General features: G+C 41.0%; 1 protein-coding gene across 6 annotated transcripts in view; it reads left to right on the top strand.

Moving 5' to 3' along the window:
- MAST4 (microtubule associated serine/threonine kinase family member 4) overlaps nt 1–23,406 on the top strand; it is a 242,603-nt gene that overhangs the window by 144,330 nt on the left and 74,867 nt on the right. For all 6 annotated transcript variants that reach the window (XM_070743262.1, XM_070743260.1, XM_070743263.1 and 3 more), the window contains one exon: nt 16,343–16,431. In XM_070743262.1, the coding sequence (XP_070599363.1) occupies nt 16,343–16,431 (89 nt within the window). The remainder of the gene's footprint in view (nt 1–16,342; nt 16,432–23,406) is intronic.

Genomic DNA, 23,406 nt, shown 5'->3' with positions numbered 1-23,406 from the left:
TTTGGAAATGGTCCAAGATTTTATTTATTTATTTATTTATTCCATTTTTATGCCGCCCTTCTCCTTAGACTCAGGGCGGCTTACAACATGTTAGCAATAGCACTTTCTAACAGACCCAACCTAATGCCCCCACAATCCGGCTCCTCATTTTACTCACCTCGGAAGGATGGAAGGCTGAGTCAACCTTGAGCCGGTGATGAGATTTGAATCGCTGACCTACAGATCTATAGTCAGCTTCAGTGGCCTGCAGTACTGCACTCTACCTGCTGCGCCACCCCGGCTCTTTTTAAAATGGAAATCACATGCATGCGCACGTGCACACACACATACACAAGAGAGAGAGAGGGAGGGAGAAAGAGAAAGAGAGAGATGGGAGAGAGAAAGGTTTGCCTGCCTTTTCCTGCTGTAGTCGGGCAGTGATAGGGAGAGGTTCAGCTCTACCCGCTCCCTTCGAGGTAACCTCATGCCACTGAGTGTCAATCATTTTTAACATAAGGTTTATTTTCGTATCTTTCCAGAGACAGGAAGAAATGTGTCCAAATTTCCTTAGTTATTCCTTGGTGGGAAAGGAAGGAAGGAAAGAAGGGAGGGAGGGAGGGAAGGAAGGAAGGAGAAAGACAGAGACAAGAATGAGAGAGACACAGAATGAGAGACGAGGGAATGAGAGAGTGAGAATATGAGAATGAGAATAATTTCCCCTATAGACATAGAGTTGGCCACACACACCTCTAGTTTAAACAATTATTCTCCCAATCTGAAATGCTTATAAACTGGGCAGAATGGATTAGATGCGAAATTTCATTCCATTGATACCAGTGTGTAAATTCTTCTTGTTACTAAAAAACAAAGGAAAGGTACAAGTAATCCTTGTTTACTGACTGTCTTATAATGCCTGTTTTCAAATAATAGCTTTTCAATGTGCAGATAGTCCTTGACTTACAACAGTTCATTTAATGACCATTTGAAGTTACAACAGCACTGAAAAAAAAAACCTTAGTAGCATCTCCATTGTCATGTGATCAAAATCCAGATGTTGGCAACTGACTCACATTTATGATAGTTGCAGTGCCCTGGAGCCTAATCAATTTTTGTGACCTTCTGACAAGCAAAGTCAATGGAAAAGCGAGATCCACTTAACAACTGCATTATTTAATGGAATAATGGAATGGAATAAGAGAGTTAAAATAATAAATATTTGAAATCAAGATTTAGTTCTGGTGGTTCTTATAATCTCTATTATAAAGAGTTCTGTATGTGATACTATTAATGGAATAGGATTAGGTTACAGCCGCCCCGAGTCTGCGGAGAGGGGCGGCATACAAATCTAAATAATAAAATAAATAAAATAAATTATTAACTTAATAGCTGTAGTAATTCACCTAACAACAGAAAATACTTTTAAAATGCAGCAAAATTCATTTAACAATTGTGTTGCTGAGAATAAAAATTTTGGGCTCAATTGTAGCCATAAGTTGAGGACTACCTATATATTATTAGATGGGCAGGAATAGAGGGAAGGAGAAAACAAATTGGTATTTAATCCTCTTATTATATCAGAAATTGTCTAGGAACATTTTGAACTCTGGCAAGTATTATGTATGATTATTTATAACATAGGATTTTTATTTTACAAACAAGCAGTGTATTTATAATTCAATATATGCAAGACAAGATTTATTCTGTTTAATTAGTTTTAATTATGGTTATTATGGATATGTTACAAATTGCTTGAATTCCTTGTGAGTTGGTTTTGTAAAATGCTGAAATAAATAAACCTAGCAATTGACCAGGTGCAGAAATATTATCATTATCTGCATCAATTGATCAGAAGATTTGATTCAGAAGATTTTTGGACCTTTTAGAATTCTGTAAAATACAGTAAATTTGTGTTGTTTTATATTTGTAAGAAGTGTTTACTATCAAGTTATTTGTTTTCTATAGAAAATCTAGCATCAAATACAAAATTTTTTAAATTTGAAAATCTCAGCTGTCTGTCTGAAAAATAGCCAAATAAAATAAGTTCTTAGTCCTTGGGAACATGACCATGTAAAAGTTTGAATATTCATAACAAAGGACTTGCAAATATTCTAGTGTCCTTCATTAAACTTTGATTCCTACTTTTTGTTTCTACTGCTGTTATTTATATTAGTTAATTAAATATTTGTAGGTTTAATGGAATAAGAGAGTTAAAATAATAAATAATAAATATTTGAAATCAAGATTTAGTTCTGGTGGTTCTTATAATCTCTATTATAAAGAGTTCTGTATGTGATATTATTAATGGAATAGGATTAGGTTACTTTAAGGAAAATTATGGCATCAATAAAACTAATTGTAGACTAGTCTGAATTAAAAGCAAAAACCAGACAGAACCTATTTAGTGACTAGTTTTGTAATATTCTGGAAAACTCTAAATCAATGGTTCTCAACCTTTCTAATGTCACGACCCCTTAATACAGTTCTTCATGTTGTGATGACCCCCAACCATAAGTCTAGAGCCAATTCTCCAAACAGAGCTTTAAGCTGATTGGCAGGAAGTTTAGAGGGACACCTTCAATGTAAACGCCTGATTGGTCGGATTGTAAAAATATGTTCCAAGGTGCCAGACCTAGAAGCTTTAGTTCCTAACACCATGGGAAATTTGTCTTTTCCCATCGTTTTAGGCGAACCCTGTGAAACGGTTGTTTGACCCTCCTCCCCCCACAAAGGGGTCCCAACCCGCAGGTTGAGAACCATGGCTTTAAATGGTTCTCATCATTTCCTTAGAGTTAATTATTATGAAAATAAACTAAGAATTGTGCAATATTTATTTTTAACATGGCATTGAATTTGGCAGTAGAACACAATTTGGTTGACATGTATTTTACTAATTGAATTGAATTGTGTTGCTAAAAGATTTGTGGATACCGTATTGGAGGTGAATTATTGTTTTATGTGTAGGATCCCACAATACAGTGATCCCCCGTTTATTGCGTCCCCAACCATTGCGAACAGGGTACTTCGCTATTTTTCAACCCGGAAGTCAAAAATACCATCTACGCATGCGTGCCGGGCACGCATGCGTAGATGGCAGCGGCTTCCCTGGGTCTTCCCCCTCTTGCTGGCGTCAGCGAGGAGTTTCCCCACCGCCCACGCAAACTCCTCGCTGCCGCTCACCCGCCCTTCGCCTGCCCACGCCGTTCGCTCCCCCCTCTTGCTGTCGGGAGGGCGAGAAGCCCTCCCCAGCACCCGCTCGCCCGCCCTTCGCCCTGGCGGAGAAATTCCAGCCCCCACCTGGTCCCGCCCGCGGCTCGGCTTCCCTGGCTGCTGCTCCGGTCGCCCGATCGTCTCCTGCCTCCCGTGCCGATGTTCCCTGCCAAGCCTGGCTCGGATTCCCTGGCTGCTTGGCCGGGGGGGGGCTCGGCCGAAAGGAGCTGGAGACGCAGAGCTGAACACACCCCTTCATCCCCAAAGGCCGGCCTTTTTGTCTGGGAGGGAAGATGACGTGCCGGTGGCACAGGGGCGAGGGGCGGGAGGCAAATCGCTGCGTCTCCAGCCCCTTTTGGCCGAGCCCCCCCCCTCCGGCCAAGCAGCCAGGGAAGCCGAACTGGGCTTGGCGGGGAACATCGGCACGGGAGGCAGCTTCTGCCGGACATGGGCAATGGGCGGGACAGAGAAGCGGGGAGAATCAGGAGGCTCCTTTGGCAGCTGGGGGCTGCCTGGCTTTGTTGTTTTGGCTGCAGCGGGTGCCAGGCAGCCTCCAGCCGCCAAAGGAACCTCCTGATTCTTCCCGCTTCTCTGTCCCGCCCATTGCCCGTGTCCGGCAGAAGCTGCTGCCTTATTGCTCTTTGCCGGCGGGATGCAAAGTGCTGGGGTGGGAGGGTGTCCTGACAGCCCCCCCACCCATATGCTTCGCCTCCCGCCGGGCAAGAGCGCTCGGGTGGCAACTTCTTCTAGATACGGGCGATGTCCACGCTCTCTCTCGGCGCTTTCGAGCCGAGTCCGTGAGCGAGTTCGCTCCCGGACTCGGCTCGAAGGCGGCGAGAGACAGCGCCAAGGAACGGGCCTGTCCACGCTCTCTCTCGGCGCTTTCGAGCCGAGTCCGGGAGCGAACTCGCTCACGGACTCGGCTCGAAAGCGCCGAGAGACAGCGTGGACAGGCCCGTTCCTTGGCGCTGTCTCTCGGCGCTTTCGAGCCGAGTCCGTGAGCGAGTTCGCTCCCGGACTCGGCTCGAAGGCGGCGAGAGACAGTGTCAAGGAACGGGCCTGTCCACGCTGTCTCTCGGCGCTTGCGAGCCGAGTCCGTGAGCGAGTTCGCTCCCGGACTCGGCTCGAAGGCGGCGAGAGACAGCGCCAAGGAACGGGCCTGTCCACGCTCTCTCTCGGCGCTTTCGAGCCGAGTCTGTGAGCGAGTTCGCTCCCGGACTCGGCTCGAAGGCGGCGAGAGACAGCGCCAAGGAACGGGCCTGTCCACGCTGTCTCTCGGCGCTTTCGAGCCGAGTCCGTGAGCGAGTTCGCTCCCGGACTCGGCTCGAAGGCGGCGAGAGACAGCGCCAAGGAACGGGCCTGTCCACGCTGTCTCTCGGCGCTTTCGAGCCGAGTCCGTGAGCGAGTTCGCTCCCGGACTCGGCTCGAAGGCGGCGAGAGACAGCGCCAAGGAACGGGCCTGTCCACGCTGTCTCTCGGCGCTTTCGAGCCGAGTCCGTGAGCGAGTTCGCTCCCGGACTCGGCTCGAAGGCGGCGAGAGACAGCGCCAAGGAACGGGCCTGTCCACGCTCTCTCTCGGCGCTTTCGAGCCGAGTCCGTGAGCGAGTTCGCTCCCGGACTCGGCTCGAAAGCGCCGAGAGACAGCGCCCCCCGGACCCCCAACCCGGGTTTGGGGGGCTGCTAGGAAGCCCTCCATGCCGGCGGCAAACAGCCGCGCCGCCCCCAATCTTCGGCTCCTCGCTAGCGCTGTGGGAGTAAAAACACCATCTGCACATGCGCAGACGGTGTTTTTACTTCCGCATCGCTACTTCGCGAAAACCCGCTCGTTGCGGGGGCTCCTGGAACGGAACCCTCGCAACGAGCGGGGGATCACTGTACTGTATTTTCCAATGGGCTATGGAAAGGAAGGAAGGAGGGAGGGAGGGAAGAAATATGGTTCAAAGGAAGACAGACAGACAGACAGAAAGAGAGACAGAGAGGGAGGGAGGGAGCTTTTTTAATTAACCTGAACATGTTTTACATGTACAGTAACTGTAGCCCTTTCTCTTCTAGTAGATCAAACTGACCTTTGTCTAACATTATTCATAAAGTATTTCCCTTAATTTGAACAGTGTTTTATGTTATGATAGATGTCAACATTTGCTCCCTAAATCCATAGTTATCATTGGTCTTATTTATATAGAAACAATATAGATGTTTTTGAAGGCTGATATACAATATATGTCTGATATAATTATTTGTTGCAGATACTTCTGCACGATGCATAAAATACATATGCTGAATCTGTAGAAATCACAAAGTTTTTCAAAATTTCTATGCAAAAAGAAATGCAAGGAATTTTAAATCGTTTTGTACATATAGAATTGAGTCTGTTCCACTTTTTTCTCAGGAATTTTCCTGCAGTTGAATTAGGTTGTCATCTCTATAGATCTTTGGATGACAAGTTGAACTTTTGAACAATTAGTGGGTGATATTATCTCTTGTTTCTTGCACCGAAGCTAGATATCACAGATATTTCTATATATAGCACTGCAAATGGTTGATTCCTATAATATAATACTAATTCAGCAATTTTGGGATAATCAAACTGTCTGCATCTTGTGAATTTCATGTCTTTCTCGCCTTTGCTTGCAACAACTCTTTGAAATATTACATTATAGCAACTGTCAAAATAATACCGTTCCTTCAACAAACATGAACCAAGAGCTCATAAAAGCATAATATAATAATAAAAAAAATTGCAGCAAATTTTTTGAGAAAAAACAATGGAAAATACATACATACATACAAATGAGTCAAGAGAAAGCTATAACTCTTGGTGGATAATTAGGCTCATTAATCTTAGTCTATGAATGCCATTGAAGAATAAAGCAAAATATGTCTACCGGGTCACTGACTTCCAAATACATCATTTCTCCCCTTGAAAAAGCATGGTTAGAGATTGGAACTCGACTTATTAGCAAACAACTTTCATTTCAGTGCCACAAAACATCCTATGACTTTCATGTTCATGTACACATTGGCTTTTAAGGAGAAAATATTCTTCATGACAGTAGGCATGAAGGTACTATCTAAAGCAGAGATGACCAACCTTTCAGACCTCGGGGACCACTAAATTCATACTATTTAATTATTCCCTATTTTAAAAGTAGAGAAGGGAGGACAATAAAAAACCTATTAAGTACAGTGGTACCTCATCTTACGAACGCCTCTTCTAACGAACTTTTCAAGATACGAACCCGGTGTTTAAGATTTTTTTGCCTCTTCTTCCGAACTATTTTCACCTTACGAACCCAAGCAGCTGCTGCTGGGATGAAGGGGTTTCTTTCCCCCCCCTTTTTTGAAGAAAGAAAAGGGAGGGGCTGCTTGGAGTAGGAAACATTTTGCAGAGAACAACATGCTTGCAAAGGAACTGAAAGGGTGTCTTTTTAAGAAAGAAAAGGGAGGAGGGAGGGGCAGCTTGGGGGAGGAAAATTTTTGCAGAGAACAACGTGTTTGCAAAGGAACTGAAAGGGTGTCTTTTTAAGAAAGAAAAGGGAGGGGCGCCCCCCTTGCCTTTCTTCCTTCCCACTCACCCTTTAGCCTAGCCTTGCTTCTTCCACCCGCCCCCTTTAGCTGCTCCTCCCTGCCCTCTGTTCGCCTCCCTTCTAAAAGTTTGGGATTTTTCTGAAGGATTTGCACGCATTATTTGCTTTTACATGGATTCCTATGGGAAACATTGTTTCATCTTACGAACTTTTCACCTTACGAACCTCCTCCTGGAACCAATTAAGTTCGTATGATGAGGTACCACTGTATTCAATAAACAGTGCATAAACTTACTACCCCCACTGCGTTCCTCCCGTGGGGGTCCAGCCCATTACTGACCTATCATGGTTATATTTTTTGAAACTTTAATATAGAAATTTTTTTTTTTGGTATTTAATTCAGCAGGGGAAGCATGAATCCCAGCGACCAGTTAGGTCCCACAGAGTTGGCCTTCTCCGGGTCCCGTCAACTAAACAATGTCGTTTGGTGGGACCCAGGGGAAGAGCCTTCTCTGTGGCGGCCCCGACCCTTTGGAACCAACTCCCCCCAGATATCAGAGTTGCCCCCACCCTCCTAGCCTTTCGTAAGCTCCTTAAAACCCACCTCTGTCGTCAGGCATGGGGGAACTGAGACTTTCCCTCCCCCTAGGCTTATAAAATTTATGCATGGTATGTTAGTATGTATGATTGGTTTCTAAATTGGGGTTTTAAATTAACTTAATTATTAGATTTGTTTACATTGTATTATTATTGCTGTGAGCCGCCCCAAGTCTGCGGAGAGGGGCGGCATACAAATATGATAATAAATAAATAAATAAATCTAGTCAGTGCTGACTCCTCCTATTTCTATTGTTATTATTGTTTATACTTTGTGTCTGTTTTGACTCCTTGACAAAAAATTTTTGACTCCTTGACAAAATTTTTGGAAGTGTTTGCCATTGCTTCATACATGATATGAGAAAGAGTGATTGGCCCAAGGTTGTCATCCAACTTCCTTTGTTCCCAACAGGACTAGATGTTTTGGGCTTTGGTTTCTAGTCTGGTGCTTTAACTTCACTTTCAGTGCTTGATGTACTTCAGTGTGAAAGACAGGTGAAGTTGAAATCTAATCGAATCATAAATCATGTTGGTTAGCATAACTGAACTCCTTATTCTGAAGGGAATTCCAGAATTGTGAAGTTTAACACTATTTTGATTTTTTTTTCCTATAATTCTAATTATTCATTTCTTTAAGTTTACCACTTTTGTAATCCAAAAATTTATCACTGTCTTCTTTTATTTAGAAATACAAAATGTCTGGCTACTTTCCCAGACAGACTGCGAAGTTAACTTCACAAGTTTTGTATAGCCACTTCAAAGCAGAGACGACCCTTAAAAGCCATCAGAAATACCCTAGGAAAAAAATACTTCCTTTAGCATTATGTATCTTGCATCTCTTTTCTGTGCAGCGGTTTTGCTTTATATGGTTTGCGAAAGTGTTCAGGTCAACTTTAAAGTATTTTTTCTACTTTATTTTCTGCTTCTTTTCCCTTTAGCTGTTTCAATTATTTAATAAAATAACAAAGAAAACTTGCTTATCACCTAATTTTTCCAAGCTGACCAAAATAAACTTTTAAAGAAGAAACGTATTTTTAAAAATTTCCCTGTAGTATCTGCAGAAGAATCAGAAATCATAAGGGCAGTTAATACATTCAGTACAGTGGAACCCCGACATAAGAGCTGCTCTACTTAAGAGCAACTCGAGATAAGAGCTGGGAGGGGAGAGATATTTTTGTTCTACTTACAAGCCCAAATTCGAGATACAAGCGCCAAGGAGCTGTCTCCTGAAGCCAAACGCTAACTTCCGCGTTCGGCTTCAGGAGACAGCTGCGAAGCGGTGCGCGTGTTTTAAAAGGTTGCAGCCGGCCTGGGGGGCTCGGGGGGGTGCTTGCAGCTTTCTTTCTTGCTCTTTTTCTTTCTCTCTTTTACCTTCCCTTCCTCTATTTCTTCTTTTCTTTCTCCTTCCCACCTTCTTCCCTCCCTCCCTCCCTTCACTCATTCCTCTCTTACTCTCCCCTTTCATAAGTTTCCTTGCTTCCTTCCTCTGTTCCTGTCCCTTCCCCCTTTCTTTCTTTCTTTCTTTCTTTCTTGCTTTCTTTCTTGCTTTTTCTTTCTCTCTTTTACCTTCCCTTCCTCTATTTCTTCTTTTCTTTCTCCTTCCCACCTTCTTCCCTCCCTCCCTCCCTTCACTCATTCCTCTCTTACTCTCCCCTTTCATAAGTTTCCTTGCTTCCTTCCTCTGTTCCTGTCCCTTCCCCCTTTCTTTCTTTCTTTCTTTCTTTCTTTCTTTCTTTCTTTCTTTCTTTCTTGCTCTTTTTCTTTCTCTCTTTTACCTTCCCTTCCTCTATTTCTTCTTTTCTTTCTCCTTCCCACCTCCCTCCCTCCCTTCACTCATTCCTCTCTTACTCTCCCCTTTCATAAGTTTCCTTGCTTCCTTCCTCTGTTCCTGTCCCTTCCCCCTTTCTTTCTTTCTTTCTTTCTTTCTTTCTTGCTCTTTTTCTTTCTCTCTTTTACCTTCCCTTCCTCTATTTCTTCTTTTCTTTCTCCTTCCCACCTTCTTCCCTCCCTCCACTCATTCCTCTCTTACTCTCCCCTTTCATAAGTTTCCTTGCTTCCTTCCTCTGTTCCTGTCCCTTCCCCCTTTCTTTCTTTCTTTCTTGCTTTCTTTCTTGCTCTTTTTCTTTCTCTCTTTTACCTTCCCTTCCTCTATTTCTTCTTTTCTTTCTCCTTCCCACCTTCTTCCCTCCCTCCCTACCTTCACTCATTCCTCTCTTACTCTCCCCTTTCATAAGTTTCCTTGCTTCCTTCCTCTGTTCCTGTCCCTTCCCTCTTTCCTTCCTTCCTTCCCACCCTCCGTCCATTCATTCACCCATTCCTCTCTTGATCGCTTAAAGCCGGTCCCTGGTGCAAAAAGGGTTGGGGACCTCTGTCCTACAGGATTGGGTGGCAGAGAAGTTGAACATATGTAAATTTAAAAGTTTAAGAAAGTTTACAAGTTAAGTGAAAGAAACTTCATTATTCATTTATATGTACATGTACATTTCTTCATTAAAAACATGTCTTTCTGCATAATTTAGACTAACTTTGTGAGTTTTTTGAGGGCTGGAACCAATTAAAATTATTTACATTAATTCCTATGGGGAAAAGTCGTTCGAGATAAGAGCTGCTCGACTTAAGAGCCCAGGTCCGGAACGAATTAAACTCGTATCTCGAGGTACCACTGTATATAGATACTGAATCTGGGAGGATATCCCCTTGAGATTTTACAACGACAAGAAAGGTTGAAGTGCATATGAAACTTGATATACATTTCCTATTTATTGCTGGTTGACAAGATTCATTCCATTTGGAGTACAAATAAAATTTGATAGAGATTCTTTGTAACGGAAATGATAGCTCCATAATATTGTTTTGTCCCTAGCAAGAAACTGCATTATATTTCAAAATAAGGCATAGAACAATATTCTACCTTCGTTGGAAGCCGTACTGTATAGAGAAAGAGGGATTTTACTGTTGTGTGTGTTGTGACACATTTTAATAAGGAGAAATTATATTGGAACTAAGCCAATAGCTAGCATCTGTCTAATAGCAATATTAATTACAGTTGGGTTTGAGATTGTTTTATTGATAAAAAACCTTCTTGTTCCATATTGACAGTGTCACTGCAATTTTAAAAAAGTATTTTTAAAATTTATTAACTTTTTGAATTTTTTAAATAATAGCTTTTCTCAACCAGTTGGAGAGTTGTTAGCCACTTGCAGTACTTTATTTACATGTATAATCTATTAGATAATTTCTGCTAAAGATCCTAAAATGTTGCATTCATAGAGTTACCTTTTTCTACCTGAATTTGCAAAGACAGCAAATAATTGAAATGACAGCTCAGCATGTTTCATAATGCATGCCATATAAATAAAGTAGAAATGAAATACTCTATTTCTTGGAAAGAGATGTTTGGCGTAGGTTTTATTACAAAGATAAATAAAGGAGGGAAAAGCATCTGTGTAATATATCTTTTTTTCCTTTCACTTACTGCAAGTAAGTTTTATAGCAAAAGTCCTTCTCCACATTTTTGTTGGCCGACTGCCTTGTTTTATTTCACGGTAGCTTTTCTAATACAGAGGTTCATATTCTTTTTAAGCTTCATCTCCTGCTCATCCAGATGGCAACTAAATTATGGGCTACATTACAGCAGAGTGCAGTAGTCAGCACATGCTCCTAAAGGTGCTGCCATAGTATTTTAAAGCTTGTATCCATCTTCATTACAAGTGCAAATATTAATAATTAAGGATGTTAAAGTGAAATCATTATAAACGATTAAAGCAGACGCCAAATTTCATATGAAAACCAAGGAGTAATTGCTGTCAGCACATCTCCCATTCATGCTCCTTTTAGCAATTAACCTTTATTGCTAGTAATTTACTCCTGTAAACAGGGTAAAACAGTACTCTCTGAAGAAAAAACCTTAATGGGGATTGTATTATTGGGGTATCGTTATTGGTGATGTTGATTGCTTATCATGAAAGCTAGGAGTATCGCTTTGAAATATAGAATAGAATAGAATTCTTTTATTGGCCAAGTGTGATTGGACACACAAGGAATTTGTTTTGGTGTGTACGCTTTCAATGTACATGAAAGAAAAGATACTTTCTTCAAGAATCATAAGGTACAACACTTAATGATAGTCCGGGTACAAATAAGCAATCAAATCACATTAGGAAACAGTATAAATCATAAGTATATGAGCAACAAAGTTACAGTCATGCAATCATAAATGGGAGAAGATGGGTGAGAGGAACGATGAGAAGATTAGTAGCAGTGCAGACTTTGTAAATAGTTTGACAGTATTCAGGGAGTATGTTTGTATGTTAATATTGATTTATGTGTTAGATTTCATATAACATACACACACATATACTGTATGTGTTACATTTTTGCTGATAATGAAAAGGAAGGGAGACTAATATAGATTGACAAACACACACACACACAAGTATGTATGTATGTATGTATGTATGTATGTATGTATGTATGTATGTATCAATCAAACTTCACGTAACTTACCAGAAAATGTTGCTTTTAGTAAATGTGGCTGTTATAAAGTGCTATTTTTTCCAAAAGTAATTTAGGTTAGTGATGGCGGACCTTTTTTTCCTTGGGTGCCGAAAGCACATGTGCATGTGCTATTGTGCATACGCGAGTGCCCACACCCATAATACAATGCGCTGGGGATGGCGAAAATGCCCTCTCCCGCACCACTAGAGGCCCTCTGAAGACCTAAAACAGCCCATTTTCCAACCTCTGATGGGCCTGATAGGCCTGTTTTTCACCCTCCCCAGCGTCCAGAGGCATCTCTGGAGCCTGGGGTGGGCAAAAATGCCCTTTCTCATCCCTCCAAATACTTTCCAGAAGCTGAAAATAGCTCCCAGAGCCTCTGTGCGGGCCGAAAATCATCTGGCCGGCACGCACATGCACGTTGGAGCTGAGCTAGGGTAATGGCTCGCGTCACAGCAGATAAGTGCCCCACGTGCCACCTGTGGCACCTGTGCCATAGGTTTGCCATCACTGATCTAGGTATTTGATTCTTGAGCAATTATTTGATATTATGATCCTTCTCCTGCAATACTTAAAATATTTTCCTGCAGAAGAAAAGCAGTTTTCCCGTAGGACTTCACAGTTACAAGTATATTTATAAGTAAGAATCTAAGTATTTAACAGTACAGGTTTTGCATCCACACGTTAGAAATACAGTGATCCCCCGATCATTGCGAGGGTTCCGTTCCAGGACCCCCTGCAATGAGCGGGTTTTCGCGAAGTAGCGCTGCGGAAGTAAAAACACCATCTGCGCATGTGCAGATGGTGTTTTTACTTCCGCCGCAGCAGCGAGGAGCCGAAGATTGGGGTTTCCCCGCCGCCCACGCAAACTCCTCGCTGCTGCCGCGCCCGCTGCTTGCCCGCCCTGAAAGGGAAAGCCCCCCCAGGCCGGCTCCGATCGTTTTAAAACAGGTGCGCCGCTTCTCCGCTGACTCCTAAAGCGGGGAAGTTCGCCAGGAGTCAGCGGAGAAGCGGCGCGCCTGTTTTAAAACGATCGGAGCCGGCCTGGGGGGGCTTTCCAGCAACCCCCGAGCCCCCAACCCGGAATCGCAAATCAGCCTGTTCGCAATGGTCGGGAACGCAATAACCGGGGGATCACTGTAGATACTCATTATTTTATCTGGTAGGATTTAAAAATAATGAAATAACAAGCTGGCAGTTTGTTAGATGCTTAACACAGAAACAGTGTTAATCAAAGAATCAGATTCATCGTTTAGTTAGTATTAGAGTGAATGAAGGGGGTGGGAGGAAAACAAAGGCATTTAGCAGGTTGGTAGTGTTTTTCCTGTGGCCTTGTTAATTCTAGACCAAACCTAAAGAAGTAGAGAAATGAAAGCTGTAAGTGATTTGATTAGGTTAGGTTTAGGTTAGGTTTATTGGATTTATATGCCGCCCCTCTCCGCAAACTCGGGGCGGCTCACAACAATAATAAAAAACAGTACAGTACACAATACCAAATCCAATGCCCACCCATCCAGTTCCAATTTAAATTAATAATCTCATAAAAAACAGTATATATAAAAAACAGGCACACAGTCAATCAATCAACAAAACAACATGGGCAAGGGGGAGGTGTTTTAGTTCCCCCATGCCTGACGGCAAAGGTGGGTCTTAAGGAGTTTATGAAAGGCAGGGAGGGTGGGGGCAATCCTAATCTCAGGGGGGAGCTGGTTCCAGAGGGTCGGGCCCCCCACAGAGAAGGCTCTTCCCCTGGGTCCCGCCAGACGACATTGTTTAGTCGACGGGACCCGGAGAAGGCCAACTCTGTGGGACCTAACCGGTCGCTGGGATTCGTGCGGCAGGAGGCGGTCCCGAAGATATTCTGATTGATTGATTGATTTATTCCTTTGATTTGATCCAAATGAAATGATAGAAATATTACCTCATCATCTCTCGTCTTGATTATTGCAATGCGCTCTACATGGGGCAACCCTTGAAGAGTGTTCAGAGACTGTACACAGTCCAGAATGCCGCTGCGCGAGCCGTCATCAATATACCTTGGTACACCCATATAACACCAATGCTCCGTGTGCTGTACTGGCTACCGATTAGTCTCTGGTCACAATTCAAGGTGTTGGTTATCACCTATAAAGCCCTACATGACTTAGAGCCAAACTATTTACAGGACCGTCTCCTGCCGCATACCTCCCAGAGAACAATAAGATCTCACAGGGTTGGCCTTCTCAGGTTGGCAGGACCACGGCAGAGGGCCTTCGCTATGGCTGCCCCGGCTCTATGGAACAAACCCCCCCCCCCTGGATGTCCGTACTGCTCCCACCCTACTGGCCTTCCAAAAGGCTGTGAAGACCTCACTTTGCTGGCAGGCATGGGGGCCATAAAATACCAACATCTGCCACAACCAAATTGTGTTTGATTGGTATGTGTGTTGTTTTGATAGGACTTTACTGTGGATTTTATAATGCAGATTTTTTATTGTTTGTATTTAATGTTTGACTTCTTTTATATTGTATTGCATTTTTATATGTATTGCAAGCTGTCATGAGTCCCAGTGGGATTGGGTGTCATATAATCAAGCAAACAAACAAACATTTGAAGCCAAGTTAGTTTATAAGACCTAGTGAACAACGTGTGTTATGAGAATCTGGTTGAGACCTATGAGACAAACTTTCAAGAGGCACCAGCATTTATATGCTGGAATGTTTGTGAATAGTGAATAGCAATACCACTTAGAGTTATATACTGCTTTATAGTGCTTTACAGCCCACTCTAAGTGGTTTACAGAGTCAGCATATTTCCGCCAACAATTTGGGTGCTCATTTTACCCACCTTGGAAGGATGCAAGGCTGAGTCAACCTTGAGCCTGGTGGGATTTGAATTGCTAAATTGCAGGCAGCTGAAACATATAATATTGTGCATTGGAAACAATAGCAATATAATTCAACAGAGCTGTAAACAAGATTCATAATCTTGGGTCACTATTAACTTGTAAAAGGAGCTCCAGACATAAAAGGAATTGAGAATGCAATAAGACAGTAGGACATGCATTCAGGAATCTTGAATAACCAGAAACTCCTTCAAGAACCCTGAATAAACAGTAATTCCTTAATAATTCATGTCAAACTACACTCATAATTTAAAGAGGTAAATCCTTGCTTAAAGGATTATGGACTGGTATGCTACAGCAAGAGTGAATGGGTGAGTGCTGTGGTGTGATTGCAGGCTGAGAATGCAGGGTTTGTACTTGCCCTGCTGGGGGCTTCTCAGAAAAAAAGCAATGGGAGTGATTGACTGGAGCAAATTGCAGCCTACTGTCGGCTTCACTATAGACTTTGCTTATGGAAAGGTAGCAAGGAAGTTCGTACATGGTGATCATGTGACCATCATTGTCTAGAATTTCAAAATTTATAAGTAGTGCTAAAATCTGTAAAGTATCCTTTCTGTTATCAAATACTATATAACTATATTATTATTATTATTATTATTATTATTATTATTATTATTATGTCAGTACAACACAGCAAACGAGATCACTATGCTGGATTTCGTATTTCATCACCAGTCGGGCGCTTCCCAAGCACCTAGGACTGCGTGATGTAGCGGCAAATTATGTTTGCCGATCCCAGTAAAGCGGCCTTTTGCAATTGACAGATGGAGATTTATTATTATTATTATTATTATTATTATTATTATTATTATTATTATTACGTCAATACAACACAGCAATCGAGATCACTATGCTGGATTTCGTATTTCATCACCAGTCGGGCACTTCCCAAGCACCTAGGACTGCGTGATGTAGCGGCTTATTATGTTTGCCAATCCCAGTAAAGCGGCCTTTTGCAATTGACAGATGGAGATTTATTATTATTATTATTATTATTATTATTATTATTATTATTATTATTATTAAGATTCATATGCCGCCCTTCTCCAAAGACTCGGAGTTTATGATATAAGTTTGTAATATTCCTTTTCCTAATTGGGAAAAATAGTAATTGGCAATATTTGAGATGCAAAGCATATGAGCAAAGGAACACATTTATCTTTTTAGCATATACCACATCTATTTACAAGCACAGATGTGAAATTTGCCTTGATAATTAGATTTTTAATTGGTAGATCATAAAACAGATAAATCATTCCTCTGTTTGACATAAAGAAATCTATATAGACACAATAACATTGTATTAATGATTTTTTTGCACAATCATTTTTCTGGCCTTTTGTCTATACCAAGTAAACTTGCATTTATAACCTTGAAGAAGAAAATGGAGTGTGAATATGTTTGCTGGATAATGCTTGTATTAAATGTACCTTAATTATTCCTAGTACTGTATATTTTTCCTGATATATAGGATATGCCCTACTTTGCCATTTCATATATAGGATAATTCTACGATTTATTCCTTCTATTTCAGGATGTAACTTAGTGTTGAAGTACATGACATAGATGCTGTGTATTTTGAGTTATTTAAATATTAACTACTGATTTATAGTGTATTATCATTTAATAACCAAGTACTGTCTTCTTATAGTTGCCGGACAAGTAATAGAAAAAGTTTGATCTGTAATGGACAGTCTTCAGCTATGCCTCGGCCCCATTCACCACTTTCTGCTCATACAGGTAATACCATTTTTCTTTTAAAATTTGTTTTAGTATTTTCAAAAAAATCCTGTTTGAAATTTTATGTAAATGTATAGTATGTGATATGATGTGTTTTAATATAGAATTTAATAATATGAAATGCAGATTTAATATTTATTGCAATGAATTTGACATATCTATTTCAATCATTCTTGCTTATAACCACAACAAAAGTAATATATAATATATTAGATAATATAAAAGTGAAAAATGTAAATATTGTAATGAATGCATTTTGCAGCATTGTAAACTCATAATTGTAACATAGAAACATAGAAGTCTGACGGCAGAAAAAGACCTCATGGTCCATCTAGTCTGCCCTTATACTATTTTCTGTATTTTATCTTAGGATGGATATATGTTTATCCCAGGCATGTTTAAATTCAGTTACTGTGGATTTATCTACCACGTCTGCTGGAAGTTTGTTCCAAGGATCTACTACTCTTTCAGAAAAATAATATTTTCTCAGGTTGCTTTTGATCTTTCCCCCAACTAACTTCAGATTGTGTCCCCTTGTTCTTGTGTTCACTTTCCTATTAAAAACACTTCCCTCCTGGACCTTATTTAACCCTTTAATATATTTAAATGTTTCGATCATGTCCCCCCTTTTCCTTCTGTCCTCCAAACTATACAGATTGAGTTCATGAAGTCTTTCCTGATACGTTTTATGCTTAAGACCTTCCACCATTCTTGCAGCCCGTCTTTGGACCCGTTCAATTTTGTCAATATCTTTTTGTAGGTGAGGTCTCCAGAACTGAACACAGTATTCCAAATGTGGTCTCACCAGCATTCTATATAGCGGGATCATAATCTCCCTCTTCCTGCTTGTTATACCTCTAGCTATGCAGCCAAGCATCCTATTTGCTTTCCCTACCGCCTGACTGCACTGTTCACCCATTTTGAGACTGTCAGAAATCACTACCCCTAAATCCTTTTCCTTGTATTGTATCACTAATTGATTTCTCTGTACAATTTGAACAACTGACATCATTTATTCAATAAATTGGTTACTCTCACTGATCAAAGCAGTACAAGATAAAAACATCTGCAGAATTGACGTAAAATAATTTGGGACTGTAACTCCAGGCAAAGCAAATTTAGTTGATATTAATTGTAATAGATGGCAGAGGCTTATAGTACTTAAATATTCTTTACCTTCTGGGTAACCTTCTTAAAACCTTTCCATAAATATTTTTGCAAGCTAATATTGGGCCTTAAAAAGTTACTTTGCTGTCCAGATGCATAACTGCCAGGTCAAACCTTAAAACATATATTTTGAAAAGTTACAAAAGTTATAAAATTCCTGATGTATCTGATGTAGATAATACACATGCTGCAACTAAGGAATTAAGAAAAAACAAATGTCAGGAATAGCTGTGCATATTCACTGATATTCCCCATATAATATATCAAGTTCAGATTCATTATTGTTTTAAATATTTGTGTGTCTTTATGTGTATCTGCTTTTGAGTTAGTTTGGACTCCTGGGGAAACAGCTGACAAGATTTTTGTAAATGGTTTCTTCCTAAGAGTGAGAGAAAGAATGATTAGGTCTCAGGCGACCATCTGGCTTTACACCAGAGTTTTTCAATTTCTAGCCCGGTGCCTTAACTACTATATCAGACTGATTCAGTTCAGTGATGATTAGCTACTCTATCAGCATCTCTGTGAAGGACCAGTGTTAATAAAGTATATAATATCTGACCATATTGATTAGGTTTAAATAGTAGTCAATAGTTGTTTGTTTGTTTCATTCATTCATTCATTCATTCATTCATTCATTCATTCATTCATTCATTCATTCATTCATTCGATTTTTATGCCGCCCTTCTCCTTAGACTCAGGGCGGCTTACAACATGTTAGCAATAGCACTTTTTAACAGAGCTAGGCTATTGCCCCCACAATCCGGGTCCTCATTTTACCCACCTCAGAAGGATGGAAGGCTGAGTCAACCTTGAGCCGGTGATGAGATTCAGATCTATAGTCAGCTTCAGTGGCCTGCAGTACAGCACTCTACCTGCTGCGCCACCCCGGCTCATTGCGAACTACATGACATTTTTGAAGTCTATGAAAGCAACAAGCTTAGGAACAATAGGATTTTGGATATAGAAATACTGAGAGAAAATATGTGAGTTATGAAGCCAGGGCTCTAATTGTAATATTTTTCCTCAAATGCCACACAATTAAATATTCCACAGCAAAAAACTTTCATTTGTAAAAATCTTGTAGAAAAGTTTGTCCAACAAGAAGATTCTTTGCAGCTAGAATAAATAAAGAATAAAGATTCTTTGCAGCTAGAATAAATTGAGTCCCCTAAAAAGGGCCAGATAGGTATGGAAAAGTGAAAAAGGAAAGAAATAATTAACTGAAATACATAATAGATAAGAAAAGTACCATTAAAAATATATTACAGTAATACCTCGTCTTACGAACTTAATTGGTTCCAGGATAAGGTTCGTAAGGTGAAAAGTTCGTAAGATGAAACAATGTTTCCCGTTTTTTCCCACCCCACTTTGCTCATCTCCCCCACACCTTTCTCCTCTCTTGAGCTCCATGAGTCTTTTCTTCCTGTCTTTTCCCACCCCACTCTGCTCATCTCCCCCACACCTTTCTCCTCTCTTGAGCTCCATGAGTCTTTTCTTCCTGTCTTTTCCCACCCCACTCTGCTCATCTCCCCCTCACCTTTCTCCTGTCTTGAGCTCCATGAGTCTTTTCTTCCTGTCTTTTCCCACCCCACTCTGCTCATCTCCCCCACACCTTTCTCCTGTCTTGAGCTCCATGAGTCTTTTCTTCCTGTCTTTTCCCACCCCACTCTGCTCATCTCCCCCACACCTTTCTCCTCTCTTGAGCTCCATGAGTCTTTTCTTCCCATTTTTCCCCACCCCACTCTGCTCATCTCCCCCTCACCTTTCTCCTCCCTTGAGCTCCATGAGTCTTTTCTTCCTGTTTTTGTCCCCCCTACTCTGCCCATTTTTGCGATCCTGGGATTCCCCTCCTGGGATTTCCCTACAGCATTGCAAAAATGTGGAAGTCAGGAGGTGGGGTTTCCCATGGAGGGGAGCCTCAGGGGATCCCAGGATCGCAAAAACTGGCGCTTGGCTTGCAAGGAAAGTCTGGAGGCGGGGCATCCCAGTGGCGGTGGCAGGTTCGTAAGGTAAAAAAAGTTTGTAAGAAGAGGCAAAAAAATTCCGAACCCTGGGTTCGTATCTCGAAAAGTTCGTATGACGAGGGGTTCGTATCACGAGGTACCACTGTACTTTGAAATTGTTGGACCAAAAGCAGTTCCATCATCCCCTTTGCTTTCGTTTCTTCCACTCCCCATGTTGAAATTATGGCCCTGCTGGTTATCACACCATTTTCCCAAATAAGCCACCCCGTCTTCGGAGAGGGGCGCCATACAAATCTAATAAATAATAACAACAACAACAACAACAATAATAATACATTTACTCCTATAAGAAGCACCAAACACACGTAATTTTTACCTCACTGTTATTTCTTTTTTGCTTTTAAAATAAATAAATAAAAAAGAAATAGCATTTGAACTTCAGGAATGAAGCATTCCTGCCTATCTCATCTCCCAAGTATGCATGGATACAAATAGGGCTGTGTAGTAGTACATTAATTTCCCCTGACAGTTCCCTCTCTTCCCTGCCTGATTAGTTTGTTTACATAATTCATGTTGTAAAACAGTTTCAGTGCTTCCTCGTTGTTTTCATTTGGATCAGAATTTCCTGAAGAACAGAGGAGCTTCTTAAGGAAAAAACCCCTACACCTCAGAAACTTAATAGATTTCCTTAGTAAAATATGAACTGCAATAGAATGGTTGTAATCAAGACTACTGATTTATTTTGGAAGAAAACAAACCTTTGGAAAGAAATTAAGAACCAGGTAAAGAGTTAGAAACATAGGAACATAGAAGGGTAAACTCTTTTAAATGACAGAACATATTTTCAATTTTTAAAAAAATTAAGCAGCTAAAAACAACAGAAGATTAAAAGTATGACAGGAGACTAACAATATTTTAAAGATCTGGCTACTTATTCTGCAACCAGAACGCCCATTAAAAAATAACAAATTTTAGTGCCCCTGTTCAATATTCTTTTGTATCTTTAAATCTGACTTTCATTAGGCAACCTTTTAAGTAAGGGCCTTGTTCTACGATGTAAATCATGTAGCTATTCTATTTAAATTGGGAGAAGCTAATAAGACTGAAACCATTCAAGTCTTTTCAGAATCATAAATATCCAGTCTTTCATTTTTGCAGATTTATAGTCAGGATTAGAAGAAGCAGTTTAAATATGTAAAACAGAAATATTTTAATTTGGCAAGTCAGGCTAAAAATATTATCTTCCCTTATACCAAGGTACAGATTAACCAATTATGCAAAAGAGGTACAGTAGTTCAGTTTAAAAATGCTGATTTTGCCTGAAAATGCTGAAAAGGTCAGCTCTCCATACTCCAGCAGTTCGAGCCCTAGCACTGCATGATGAAGTGAGCTTCCATCACTTGTCTCAGCTTCTGCCAACCTAGCAATTTGACAGCATGTAAATAGATAGGTACCACTTTGGTGTGAAGCTAATGGCATTTTGTGCAGTAGCAAGGAACCGACTGTCACTCGAGCTGCCTGAATGGGAAGCAAAATTGGTGTAGAAAGCCTTGGATAACATGATACACACAAAATTTCATTAGCTACCTTCTGTTTGGTGCTAATTAGCCCCTGCAGTGGACCCTGGATAGCACACAAATGTGAACTAAACAAACTAGCAATCCTAGGCCTCCAAACTACTTATAATAATATTGTAGACTCCCTGGTTCTCAATGTACAAACACCATATGATAAATAAATAACAACATGTTATATACACCATAATTCATTTTCATTTGTAGGATATTTTATGTTATACAATCATAATTAAATTGGTATAACATTTTATGGTAAGTAGTTAATCAATGAAGATCTGATATGTCTTCATATTTTAAATGATACACTTCGTTAATTATTTACTAAGTTAAGAAAACAATATGCTGAAACCAAGGTTGAAAAATGCAGGTTCTTATATGCAGTAACTCAACTCTTTTCACTAAAGTGGCATGATATATGTTTGTAAAGCACAATAAAGGCTTATCAAAGAATTTTATAAAGATACTAATTCATTCTCTGACTGGCATCATCGCTTATAAGAAGTTAAGTTTTATTTTGTATCATCTATATCAGAACCTTTTTTTGGCTCGGGTGCCAAAAGGGTACATGAGCACGCCCATACCCATTATGCAGTGTTCTCCCCACGCACATGTGCACACATACGTGTACTCTCCCGCACTCCCCCGCGCATGGGCACAGGCATCACCGAAGCCTCTGGACTTCTGGTAGGCCAGTTGGGCTGCTTTACTCCATCCCCAGGGTTTAGGAAAGCCTCCTGAAGCCAAGGGATGGCAAAAAATGGCCCAATGGAACTGAAATAAGACAACGTCTCAAGTGCCCTCAGATATGGCTCCACATGTCACATGTGGCATGCATGCCATAGGTTCACCAACACTGATCTATATATTTTGCCTATAGAAAGTCCACATGTTTCAGTTATTTAAAGGGCTACCTTTAAAAAGTGTTCGGAAACTTCAGATCGTGCAGAATGCAGCTGCGAGAGCAGTCATGGCCTTCCCTAGGTATGCCCATGTTACTCCAACACTCCGCAGTCTGCATTGGTTGCCGATCAATTTCCGGTCACAATTCAAAGTGTTGGTTATGACCTTTAAAGCCCTTCATGGCATTGGACCAGAATATCTCAAAGACCGCCTCCTGCGGATAACATAATTGAAAAGCTAGAGGTGAAAATAACAACAAAGTTCTGGAAAGATCTCTGGGAGGTTGAAAAGGTCTATAACAAAACTGCTGGGTGGATAAAGGAGTTTGAGAAAAAATTCTCAAAGAGCAATATGCAGCAGCTAGAAATAACACCTGAAATGATTGCAAAAAGAGTGAAGAAAGTAAAAAACTGGACATCCCCTGGCACTGATCAGGTGCATGGTTTTTGGCTGAAATACCTGACCAGCCTGCATGCAAAAATGGCTGAATTGTTCAACAAAATGCTGCAGACAGGAAATATCAGTGAATGGCTTACAACTGGCAGAACATATTTAATACAGAAAGACGCAGTGAAAGGAGCCATACCAGGAAACTTTGGCCAATAACATGTCTGCCGACCATGCTCAAACTGCTGACGGGTATCATAGCTGACAGAATTCAGGACTACCTAGAAGAAAATGACATCATGCCAGTGGAGCAAAAGGGCAATAAAAGACAAAGCAGAGGTACGAAAGATCAGCTCCTAATTGATAAAATGATTTTGGAGAACTGTAAGAACAGGAAAACAAACCTATACATGACCTGGATTGACTACAAGAAAGCCTTTGACTCATTGCCACACAGCTGGATCATAAAATGCCTGGAAGTCATTGGAGTCAATGAAAACATCAGGAAATTCATAGAAAAGGCGATGAAATGTTGGAAGGCTGAGCTTTTTGTTGGGAATGAAAACTATGGACTGATCAACATCAGAAGGGACAGCTTCCAGGGGGACTCTTTGTCCCCATTGCTATTCATCATCGCTATAATCCCACTGTCACTCATCCTACAGAACACAAATCTAATCTACCAAACTGCTAGGAAATTCCACATCTGCTATATATGGATGACCTGAAGTTGTACGAAAAATCAGAAACTGAAAATCAGAAACTGGGATACAGTCACTAACCAACACTGTGCGAATCTTCAACAATGACATCAGCATGGAGTTTGGCCTGGATAAATGTGCCACAGTGGCACTGAAAAAGGGGGAAATCACTGAGTGTGAGGGCATTATAATGCCAAATGGTCAAACCATCAAGTGCCAACAGCCAGAAGACTACAGATACTTGGGCATCTTGCAACTGGATAATATCAAGCATGGTCA

The sequence above is a fragment of the Erythrolamprus reginae genome, chromosome 2 (genome assembly GCF_031021105.1).
Source record: "Erythrolamprus reginae isolate rEryReg1 chromosome 2, rEryReg1.hap1, whole genome shotgun sequence".
Lineage (NCBI taxonomy): Eukaryota > Metazoa > Chordata > Lepidosauria > Squamata > Dipsadidae > Erythrolamprus > Erythrolamprus reginae.
Note: the sequence above shows the minus strand (reverse complement) of the source record. Positions and strands in the feature narration are given on the sequence as shown.